Source organism: Sphaerodactylus townsendi, linkage group LG02, assembly GCF_021028975.2.
Source record: "Sphaerodactylus townsendi isolate TG3544 linkage group LG02, MPM_Stown_v2.3, whole genome shotgun sequence".
Classification (NCBI taxonomy): Eukaryota; Metazoa; Chordata; class Lepidosauria; order Squamata; family Sphaerodactylidae; genus Sphaerodactylus; species Sphaerodactylus townsendi.
In genome coordinates, this window is record NC_059426.1 from 51,125,476 (window position 1) to 51,138,061 (window position 12,586).

Below are 12,586 nucleotides of genomic sequence, written 5' to 3' on the forward strand. Positions count from 1 at the left end.
TCAGAATAGATTAAATATCTGCTACACATTAATTATATTAACTACATATCAGACAATTACCCTTTTTACTTCTCAAAAACATCTGCAGGTAATAACGTACTGAATCTATTTTTTAATATTGCTAACATATTTTAGTTGCCTTCCTTACTTCTCCAAAACATTATTTAGACATATTAGTACAATGCAAGAAATATAATTTCCATTTCTCATTAAACTCCTGTTTCGGGTGTCTGTTTACAAGACGTAATAAGCTTGGGAATCATAGTATATTCTCATATCTTCTCTTTCCACATTTCTTGGTCAGGACAAGTGTCTGCTTTCCATCTGTGTCATCAATACCGCTCTAGCCTTAGTTAATAGCTTGGGAAATAGTTCTTGCGTTTTTCTTTAATTTCTTGCTGAGATGGAATTGGCAATATGATAGTTTTATTGTCAATTTGAGACTTGATTTTTACCATTGTTTGTATTTCTGCATGTATTTCTTTCCAATATTTTTTTCACTTTTTCACAAGTTCACCACATACAATAAAATGTTCTGTTTTCTTTGCATTTTAAACAGGTTCCTTCCAAATTTTTGCTCATGTTTGCTATATTTTCCAGAATGATGTACCATCTATAAAACATCTTGTACCAGTTTTCCCTTAAAGTCTGGCAGATTTAATATTTTTTATCCATAATGATTCCCATTGTTGGAAAAATAATTTATCTTTCACTTGTTCCATTTCTGTCTCATATTTTAACAGACGCCTGTATATTTATCCCAACAAATGCTGTTTTTGTTGGGTAATTTTCATTTCATATACTGCCAGCTCCCTTAATACTCCTCCAGTCGCTCTTCTCAATCTTGAAGCTATTTGGAAGTATATCAGCCATTGTATTTTCTCTTCTTCATATTTCATCTCTTGCTAAGATTCAATTTTTCATTGTATATTAATCATCTCTTTGTAGATTATATTGTCATTGTTCTTCTGTACCTTTTTTTATCAAAATAAGTCTTTAGTGGGGACATTAGTGGTGATATTGGGGCACTTAGTCTTTTATATGTTTTATCCAGATATCCATAAGTGAATTCCTTATTATGTGGGAATCTTTTAGGCTTGAATGTTTCACCTGTCCCACTTTCTTTGTCCATGAATAACTGTGAATTCCAGAGTTCAATTCTGTAGTTTCCAAGTAGACAATTCTTTGTTCTGGATTTTGAATCCAATCCGAAATCCAAACCAATTCCACTGCTTGGTTATATAATTTAATATTAGGTACTGCTAGTCCTCCTCTCTCTTTTTCCATCTTGTAAGATTTTAAATCTTATTCTGGGTTTCTTGTCATTCCATATAAATTTATTTAGCTGGTTTTGCCATTCTTTCAAAGTTTTGTCTTTTATATAGAGTGCGAGCATTTGAAACAAAAAAAGCAGTTTTTGTAGAACACTCATCTTAACAGTAGCAATTATTTCCAATCATGACGTTTTCAGTGTAGTCCATCTCTGCAAATCTTCTTGCATTTCCTTCCATGTTACTACAAAAATATCTTTGAATAATATATCATTTTGTCCATTCAAATAAAATCCAAGTTATGTAACTTCATTTGAACTAATGTCACAAACAGAATTTTGCCAATATCCAAGTATGCAAACAAAAGAAAAAGTCAAATCTAAAAATCAATATGCAAAATTCTGAGATGCAGACTTTAAATCAGATCAGATCGGGCAGTTCCTTCTTTCAATAAATGTGCTATTATACAATCAACGAGTAGATGACAGATTGGTCTTTGTATTAACTCAGAGTTTTCTGAAAAATTTCTGAGAAACGTTTTACAGAGGTGCCCTAAGAAAAGCATCAGTCTTTAGCACACAGATATCAGACCCAGCCCAAGACAACAATTTTTCAGCTGTTGTATCTAAGGTACGGGAAGGCCTTAGCACATATCAATTAGCTCTGTATACAATATTCAGAGTTCACACAGCCTACATCCCTTCCTCTATGAGACAAACCAAAGATGGTTATGCTGCCATTTTGCTGTTCTTCTAAGAGTCTCCCATAAATCTAGCTTTTGGGTGATTGGGATTCAAGATCATAAATCTTTCTTCAGGTATGCACCACAATCACAGCCTTCCATCGGGTACATAAGAGGACTTTTAAAAATAGCTTTAGAGTTTAGAATTGCTTGGTCATTAAACAAACTTCAGTAGCATTGCTTGGTCATTAAGCAAACTTCAGTAGCATTGCTTGGTCATTAAGCAAACTTTTCCAGTTAACCGAGACTTTCATTTGAGCCAAAAGGCTTTGTCAGTCCAAATTCAAGACGCAAAACTGATTTTATCCATAAAGGAAAAAGACCCCCCCCCCCAAAAAAAAGGAAAAAAGAGAAAAAAATATAAACCAAAAAGAACAGAGGCAGCTTCTTTAAGCAATGCAATGCTGACTAAGACTCAGTGATCTTTTGGTATACTCCAGATCTTGTAGATCTGCTTATAAGCCTGTGACGAGTGCTACAGAGAGCTACAAGAGAGCTTCTCTTCAAAGCACTTTCCCTCAAACCCTGCACTTTTTATAGAGCACTCATTTCAGCCTATATTAACAATTTTCTGCTACCCTGAAAAGCCCTGGTACACCTATCCTTACAATAAACGAACTCCTAGCGACCTAGCGCATTCATCAAACTACCTGAAACCAACATTTGGCCTAGGCTTGTGCTTAATCCCAAACAAAATAAGAATTTAATGACTAATACCTTTAAACTTCAGCAGCTGGCAGACCACTGACTATGCAATAATTTGGAAGCTTCTGGAACTGAAGTCAGGGATGCCAGAATGAGCTTGCACTAATTTTCCCTTTATTTCAGCATCAGTTCCCCAGACACAAACCTGATTGGACCCATTGACACTACTGAGTACACCATTCACAACATATAGGCATGGGAATCCTACTCACCATGGTTCATGTGACAGGCAGCAGATTTTTTAAAAAAATCAAAGTTGTAAAGATAAGTCAGGATCCAAAAACAACCCGAGATCCAACTTGTTCTGCACTCCCAAAGGGATTATAGGCCTGTACTTGTTCAACAGCTGCCCCTGCTACCACATGGGAAATCATGTTGGAAACTGAAGTAATTTTTTTTCAAACAAATCTGAGTTCTGGTCAGGTGCTATATGTTTATTTAAAAAGCAAGCTAGAGGATACATGCATTTCTGAACATGCCTGGAGTACCTCAAACAACCCAAAGACAATAACCATGTAGGTTGGAACAACAAAGATTCAGGCTGTGATATGAAAAGCAGCAGCCTTGCAATCTATGTCTCTATAAGGGTAACCAAACTAACTTATACTGGTTGCATTCCCTTCCACCATAGCTAGGGTGACCATCCGTCCCGCTTTTGCGTGAGGTGTCCTGCGTCCCGCCGGGCTTTCGGGAATGTCCCGGTTAGGGAATGTGCTCCTGCGGCCGCGCACACGCGGCTGCAGGAGCACACTGCCTTTTGCGCGGCGCTCCCCGGGCAGGAGACTGGGGAAGGCACTCGCGGTCTCCGAAGGCACTGCGGAATTAAGAGCATGTCGCGGCGTGCACCCGACCTGGGGCTCAGCGGTTTATCCCTGTCACAGGCGGCAAACCCTTTCATCTTGATCGCGACGGCGTCGTAAAGCCTGTTTCGCGATTTGCCGCCCTGTGGCAGGGTGGCAAACCGCGAGCCCCAGAAGCAAATGTTATTAATGCTGATGCACCCGAGATTGGCGACTTACTCCCCGTCCCGGGTGAGGAAGGTGACCATCTGGTCACCTTAACCATAGCAGTCTTCATTGGCCGAAGGACTCAACCTGCTAAAGAAGCCTTGCAATCTACGTCTCTATAAGGATAACCAAACTAATAATGGTTGCATTCCCTTCCACCATAGCAAACAGTCTTCATTGTCAGAAGCACTCAACCTGCTACAGAAGTTTATTAGATTTTAAAAGCATGTTTAAAAAATTCTAATGAAGAAAAATGCGTACTATTTTTGTCTGGAAACCCATGCCCTTTTAATACTGCTATGCCTAATTAGCATTTAAAAGAACTGTTTAAGAAGAGTTATTGGCACAGAAAACAGAATGAAGTAATGTCCTTCATTTTTAAACAAAAAGCAATAAAAACTTGGTTTTTCAAAAAAGAAAATAGGCACTATTCTGGCACAAATAGGTTCAGGACTGGCAACAGTTCATATTTCATATGGAGACTCCAAGTCACTTCACATTCAATGAAAATATTCACTGTTTGTGGCTGCTGCCGGTGTCACTAAGAAAAATTTAAGATTAGTTATTTTAAAAAGCTGGACATTCCCATAATCAACCTATTTCTTATTCATAGGATGTTCTACAAGGCCAACATAGATGAAAGGTCTCATCCAAAACATCACCACCTGTCTCTCAAACCTCCCTTCAAGCAATGATCATGTAGCTCCAATCTGTGACCCTAAGTAGTGATAGTCCTCGCACTGCCAAAGCATCTGTTTTCCACTATGATATTTTAGCAAATAGGGAAATATGCTGCACACACTGAAAACACTTATACTGCCAATGGCATGACCAGCCATCACAGCTTCAATTCATTGTAGAGACAGCATGTTTAAGTGGCACTGAACAAAACAACATTTCAGAATTCAAACAACATATTTAAGGAAGTCCAGCTGTCTGAAAGGCAAAGGCTCAGTCCCTTTCAAAACCAAGTCACCTTAAGGGCTTTAAACACATCACCACAAATAATTGCTTACTCCTAAAAAAAGGATCTTCTGTATTTTTGTCAAGAGTTCATGCATACAAGATGACAAATTATTGCTGCACTACAAACCTTCTTGACAACAGAAATCAACTTGAAAAGTGAACTTGGCATCTGTACTGATTTACTAGCTATAATATGAGTCAAAGAACAACACAACTGAAGAGAAAACCTGACCATTGTGAGAACCCAAGAAGATATACTTGTAACACAGAGAAGTAACATTAAAAACCAATAAGAAATGTATTGGGCTTTTAGTCACTCAGGATCTAGTAGATCTGCTCAGAAGTTCTTAAATTAAGGTCTCAATAGCACAATGTTTGAATAATACAGGCAAGATATTTCTAAAAAAAAAAGACTTGCATATATATGTAATACAATTTAAGTCTTATGAACAGAATGGCTGTTTTAGTCATTTCAGCCTTTTGTTAGAAATTCTTCACCTGAGAAACAATGTTTTTACATCATGTCCAATATTGTGTCCATCTGCATTCAGTCACTTAGACTCAAAGCTGAGAGAATTAAAAAGATGGTAACTGCACCAAATTTAAATTGGATTGAACATTTTAAATGTCTAAACAATTCCTGCCATCCTTACAGATTTTACAAATCCTTGCTATCTGATAATATCAACTACCTGAAGTATACATACATTAGGATTAAAAAACCCCCACACACAAACCTGTCTGCTGTGCAGGCTGTGGCAGTGGCTGGTTTTGCTGTGTGTTGTAATGAATGGAAGTAACTGGCCGATATTGTTGATTGGAGTGTGGATACTGGCCTGGAGCACAGTAACAGGCTGGTATCTAAAAGGAAGCAACATTTAGATACATGTACTTCAGAAATGACCCAAAGCATTACATGTTGGAAGGTTCATGAGAGGAAACCAAAAGTCTGGTGAAAGACAAACATTTAACTGCCAAAGAGTTTTTTTCCCGCTCTGGAAAACTTCAGCATGGGATCTAAAGGGCATCCTTCCATTAATTAAAACGTACCTTTGAATTAAGCATTGTAGCTTGATTTCTACTTATCGATTACATATTACTTTTTATTAACAGCAGAAAAAGGGAAAAAATAGCTCCATAGTGACATTAATGCAGTAATTTCTTCTACCAGTCTTAGAAATAAGCCCTAGGCCATGCAAACTATGGAAAAATATTAGTTTAAAGAAAACACACACACAAAACAACAACAACAAAAGAGTCAACAACTCATCCAAAAGTGCTTTGATTAAGGTTCCAATTGTACTTTAAGTACAAAAGGATGGCAATTAAAGAAAACATGGCAGGGAACCCCTTGAAGCTACTTAATATATGCGATGTGCACACAGCCCTTTTAAGAGCATGAACAGGAACTTCAGACATTTTTCTGAACTTAAAAAGTAATAAATGCATTAATCAGCTCCATAGTCTATTCTGTAATTCTAGACAAGAAGCATAAATGACTTTGGCTACTCCCCTTGGAGGCAGGAATCAAACTGGAGCAAAGGGGGCAGTCCCACTTCACAGGAAGAGGAAGAAAATTCATTTCCTGCCTCCCCGATGGGATAATGAGAATAATTTCTTCCTCTTATTTCTAAGAGAGACAAAGAAAGACACACACACACACACCCGCACACATAAAGACAGGCTAGTTTTAATCCAAACCTAATACACGGAGCCAAGCTATGCCTGATATGGTTTTACAACACTTTAAAGCTCCCTCTACCTGTGGCATTGGTTGCTGCATATATCCCTGTTGCTGAAGAACTTGCTGGTTGACAGGATGGCTAGATGCACTGTAATTAGGAGTAGGGACCGGTTGACCAGGTGGTGGTGGAGGTGGTGGTGGTGGAGGAGGTGGGGCGGTTGCTATGATAAAACCAGGCTGTTGAGGAGGCTGAAGGACAACTGTGGATTGGAACATGGTGGCATGAGGATCAGCAGCTTCCCCAGATGGCTGTCGGGAGAGACTCATATGGCTGAACTGGGATCCTAGGTTGTCTTGCTGAAATTAAGTTAAAACAGTAACTGTGATTTATTTTCTGAATGAAGGCAGAGTTCCTTGATATACATTTAACTAAAACATGGAGTAGTGATATACTCTCCTATCCAGTTAGACTGTGTTAGCAGTATTCTTAAAAAAAAAAACACACACAGAATGAATGCTTTTAAGACAAGTGGCATCTCAATGACAGCAGTAGTTGGAATAGCAGAGAAATTATACACGTTACATCCGCATCAAGAAACACAACTTTATTTACTGTTTCTAGACTGTAAAATAGTAGCTAGTTGCACTTGGTAATATTTTCTGATGTTACTCTAAGGATAGTAAGGAAATATTCGCCAACAAAAAGTATATGATACTAGGGCATTTTAAGAATAATTTTTTAGCAGTTAATTATGAGAACCTAAGTTATGGTTCAATTGTGAGAAATAACAGAATGAGTGAGTTTGTATTTGCTACCAAAATGAAGCATTATTAGTTATCACAGTTTCAGAGGGTAGCTGTCTGCGGTATCTGATGGAGGGAGCTTTGACTCTTGATGGCTCATATCCTGAAAACCCTTTTGGGTCTCCAATCTAGTTACAACAGACACATTATTAGACTAATTTAAAACTAATCTGGAGCAGAGCTGAATATGCATGATGCTCAGCATTTGGGATTTTAATTGAGGATCCGGGTCTTCGTGTGGTGCAGGTATTCACTGAAAACCTAGATTCTTCTCTCTGCTATACACCCCAGAATTCCTACATTTTCTGAACTTGCTAAACAGAAATTGCACTGAGAAGTATGTGAACTAATGGCTGTTACATCCAATATATTTTGATGAAACATGAGAAATGTGTATGTTAATGTACTGCATTGCTTAGATGCTAATTCAGAATGTTTTATGGAGTAATATCAGGAAAAAAGTCTCTACCCCAGCTCTCTCCTTCATAGGTATTTCCACAGCAAAATAAACACGTGTCTACTGTTGAGAGCTTAAGTTGCATGTCGGTAAAAAATTAACCTTGGGAGCACCTCAATATATTATTGAATTCAAAGGCTACGTGGCTGATACACAGGATAAACCTGTATACTTGTTTTAAGCATGTGTGTTAGCTGCCCTAGCCTGGCCTTTGGCTGGGGAGGGTGGGCTATTAAATGAAATAAATAATAATAAACAAGCAAACCACATACCATATTCAGTTTTATATTGGTCTATTTGGGGAGAACTTATGAAAATAAGTTATGCATGATAATTAAACACCAGTTGGAGGCAAGCTGACAAGCTTCCTCCTAATGAAAGCAGAGGCAGAGCTACAGAGCTAATCTTGACCTCCTGGTTTGCTGTAGAAACAGCACTATGCTGCCCTGAGGTTGTAGTCAGGTGAATGCATGCAGAATCTTACCGCTGAAGTGAGGGGCTGGAGCCTCTGGAATACTGAGGAACGCACTTGATTTAAAACTAGGCAACCTTAAACTCAGCCGACAAAGGTCCACTACCACCCATTTTAGTTCAAGCATTAGTGTGCATTGGAAAGCTTTTTATTGTCATGGGAGATTAGATAACACAGAATACCCTGAGAGGTTAGACAAAAACAACAAGGAAAAAGGAGGAAAGACACAAAAATTGAAGGGGTATAATGAATACTGACTGGCTGTGAAGAGTAAGTGCAAAAAATCCTTCAAGTTTCACTTAGGTCACAATTTCCACACAGCTGTTAACTTGCAGGTAAGCCTGCCATAGGCTTCAAATGGTGGGCCCACTTTTCCACTTCAACTCCTTTTTGACCTCTTACCAATACTCAATTTGTACTGAAAACAGGAGCCAGTCAATATTTATATGACACATGCACATCCCAACATAAAAGATAATCTAGTAAAGACTATCTCATGCAAGAAGAGCTGAGTAGAAGATAATATACCACAGTATATTGCTGGGTAGATGAGACTGGCAGGAGCGGGGGCGGATAAGAGACTGTGGAGAATTGAACAGGCTGTGAAGAAGGCTGAAGAGGTCGGATAGGCTGAAGAAGTAACAGTTGAATACACACAGTTAACAGAGTAAAAAAGAAATGAAAATGGGAATATTTCTTTTTTTGTGTAGTCATATTCAAAATCACCCCACTGTTTAATTGTGCAACTGAAAATACATACAACATAAGACTGCAATTACATACAGTAAAAAAAACTAACAATGGACATTTACCATCAAGAGGAATAATTTACTTTATAACTTTCAGAATTTCACACAGCATGGGACTGCAAACTTGTGATTTCTTTCAATGTTCAAGGACATACAAGAACACAAGAACAACAGGTTGTCTCCCAGTTTCTAAGCCAAGGTGCCTCCCTGAACCAATATTTGGTCCAAAAGTTATAGTCACATGACACCTTGCTCTCTCTTTCAGAATGTTTCTACAACAGTCTACCATTTTTTTCTTCATCCAACTGCAAGAATGCTTAGCCAACCATTGTATATTTGACATGTGTACCTGTGGTAGGATGTGATTGGTTGCTGGCTGCTGCTGAGGTGGCATGGGAGGAGGTGGCTGCTGAGGAGGTCCAGGCACTTGGTTTCTAACAGGTTGCTGAGGCATAGGAGGATTATACACGACTGGAGTGCCATCTGGATTTATGAATGGCTGACCTAGAGGGTCAGGGGGAAAATACAGTGATTACATAGCAAAATACAGTTGACCATCAGAATATATTTGCTGTTAGAACATCCCCTATTTTCAAAATTTAGTACCGTTTTACAGATTAAAGAATTGCACAGATGTTAAAATTAGTCTAACAGTGAAACTCATTTGCCTTTTGGGGGGAAGGGGAAGACATTAAGTTGCAAGCTAGAATGGAGAGAAAATGCTGATAAAAGTATATCTCCATCACTGAAAAAATTTTAAAGAAGAATGACAGTTCTAGAAATTCCTTAATACAATTTGGAGTGATCATCATATTTTGAAAATTAATTTAAAATTCACAAAGGACATTCAACTCATGCACGATGGCACTAAAGAAGAGAAGTTCCTGGGCTTATGGTACCACAGCGGACATTAAGCAACTTCTTAAAAGGGCATCCCAGAGTAAGCTGAATATGAATCAAGTGAAACCCAATGGGCCAACGTTCAAGCACAGAAGAGAACTAACAGGAGAAACAACTGCACAGTAGAACTGTTTAGAGTCTGCTAATTTATTCTGCAACATTTTATATCCCTGCACTTTCCACAAGAAGGTCAAAGCAACCGGAATAGATTATCCAGGTGGTTTAAGCAAGCTCAGGGCCAGACCCTGCTTAATTTTAGCAGTTAAGCCAGCCTTAAAGCCACCTTCTGGACCAACAAGTGGTGGTCCAATAAAAATTACTGTATTTATTTTCTAACTCTTGATTAATATGCAACCATCTTAATAGGTGCAATACAAAGGTAGCTATTTAAAGGTTTAACCATCATATCTGTAGGTGTAAAGTGCTGCAAGTTGCAGCTGATTTGGGTGACCTCACAGAATTTCCAAGACAAGAGACAAACAGAGTTAGTTTATCATTGCCTGCCTCTGCATTGCAACCCTGGACTTCCTCGGTGTTCTCCCACATCTATGAGATATTTCTTTAATTTACTATGAATGTATTATTTAAAGGAACTGCACCATTAAGGGTCCCCCTCCAAAAAACCCCAGAAAAACGCTATTCAACACAAAACACTTCCATATTCCAGATCATGTGCACATCAGCATGCACTGGTATAATTTAATAAGTCCTCTGAGGAGACATTAAAACGCATCCCACTGCAAAATTAAAAGGGGAAGAGTTGGGAATGAGGGAAGAAAGGCAACAGACCATTGTGATCAAAACATCATTTATACATTACTGCAAAGTCATTAATTAAAAAAAAGACATCCACATCTGGATACCAACCTGTTTGAGGGTTGATCAGAATACTTCCAGGTGGTATGCCTGCCGCTTCCAAGGGAAGCAAAAAGAAGCTACTGCTAGAAGGCGCCACTTGCCCACTCATGCCACCATCAAAGGAAAGAGAACTACTAGTGCTGACAGTTGGATAGACGGCAGATGTGCCATGAGAAGGCTGGCTGAGAGCTGTGACTGGAAGAGGCTGCTGGGTATGAGAAAGAGAACCCGTGGATGACCCTACACTACTAGAAGACTCTGAACCTAGGAAAGGAGTAACGAGAAATTGATTTTACCTAGAGACAGAATAATTCATGCACATTTCAATATGCAAGCTCTTATTCAAATATTACCCCTTTTAATGCACAGCCTGGATCTACAGTAACAAAGCAGCATCTCCCCATGTCCCCAATGCTGCTTCCCCCCACTCAGATTTCCATCTACTCCAATTGCCACACTGTGAGAATGAGGGTCTGTCCTAAACCACGCAGGACTTTGCTCTCATGCCATGCAGATATGAAAACAGCGAAGTGGAGGCGGCAAAACAGAAATGGAGGCAGCAAGACTGAGAAACATGAAACAGCTGAAGCATAGACACCGTACACATAGTCCACAAGGAGTTTAATTGGAAAAATCTTCTTCAAACAAGAATGAACAAAATCGAGCAGTCAAAAACAGAGTTAACGATGGGAACAACTGAGCCAAAGTTAGGCTGATTTAACACTGTAAAATTAAAACATTTGTCCTAAACTTGGGCTCCATGACATCTTTAGTATAGCAAAGATGTACCCATGTATATAAAAGGAATACAGATATTTGAGATGAAATTAAAAAAGCTTCTATATAAGTTAGAAAGACATGCAACTGTGGGATGAAATTACAGCTCTTATTTTAAAATTGGTCCAAAATGAAGTGGAGTGTTTTGGCACTTTAGAAGGCTAAAATATATATTGCAGTGTATAAAGCTTTAAAATTCACAAAACAAATTAGTCTTGAAGGAATTAGTCTTGAAGGTGTCTTCATTTGCACCAGCAACATATTAAGACACAGCCACCCACCAGAATTTTGAATTCTGACCTACGTATTTGTATGAGTTATTGCATTAGGAAAAAGTTCTCAGTTAAGATTGCATTTTTCATCTTCATACAACAGATCAAAAAAGGAGTTATCAATTTACTCCCCCCCCCCCGTTCTAGACAAATTGCAAACTTCAAGGGTATCCAGATCATGCTACAGCACTGATGAATCTAACAAAACTATCTGTGTAAACTTTAATAGCACTCCATCCAAACCTATCATTATAAACTCTATGATTTGGTGATTTGTTTAAAACAGCATCATCTTCAACATTAACGTGGAAGAGACTCCTGACTGACACCAGCATAATTAAGGATAAGAATAATCTAGATCAAGTTTTTAGCGTTTCTTTATTCTATGAAATTTGTAAAGAAATAGTAAGCTAAGTACATTAAATGTGAGATCTAAAGTTTATTTAAAAGTTCATTTAATTTTTGTTTGCTACATTGGATCTATGCATAATAGGAGTAAGCAAAGAAGAGTTGTGGCCCATTAGTAGTCCACTATTTCTGCCATTCCACCAAGTGCTTGCTTATACCAGGAATACAGGTAAATAATAAAATAAATAATAACAACAACTATGCCAGGCCTTAATCTAATCTAGCAGGCACCTTCTTAACTAAGAGTATATACCTCAGTAAACATTTAACCTGATCATTTGCTGGATCTGATCTGGCACAAGCTGAGCTGCACTAGATGAAGGGAAATTTTCTTGCTTCCCCCTCCTGTTACAACCCACTGTGCTCTCTGGAATTGTGGGGCTAGCCTACCTCCAGAAGCAGCATGGAGGTGAAGGGGAAAAAGAACCCCCAAAGTTATCCCTCCTTCTGCAACTGGAAGAAAGAAGTTAGAACCTAAGCCTGTCATCATATGGTCTTGCTTTGTAAATTTAAA

General features: G+C 38.4%; 1 protein-coding gene across 12 annotated transcripts in view; it reads right to left on the minus strand.

Annotated features, from left to right (window-relative positions):
• Window positions 1-12,586, minus strand: part of R3HDM1 (R3H domain containing 1) — a 111,870-nt gene that overhangs the window by 24,333 nt on the left and 74,951 nt on the right. For 7 of the 12 annotated variants that reach the window (XM_048483247.1, XM_048483244.1, XM_048483238.1 and 4 more), the window contains 5 exons: window positions 10,625-10,879; window positions 9,207-9,361; window positions 8,637-8,738; window positions 6,454-6,732; window positions 5,429-5,552 (listed from right to left, as the gene is read on the minus strand). In XM_048483247.1, the coding sequence (XP_048339204.1) occupies window positions 5,429-5,552; window positions 6,454-6,732; window positions 8,637-8,738; window positions 9,207-9,361; window positions 10,625-10,879 (915 nt within the window). The remainder of the gene's footprint in view (window positions 1-5,428; window positions 5,553-6,453; window positions 6,733-8,636; window positions 8,739-9,206; window positions 9,362-10,624; window positions 10,880-12,586) is intronic. The other 5 variants (XM_048483246.1, XM_048483245.1, XM_048483250.1 and 2 more) reach the window with 3 other exon arrangements.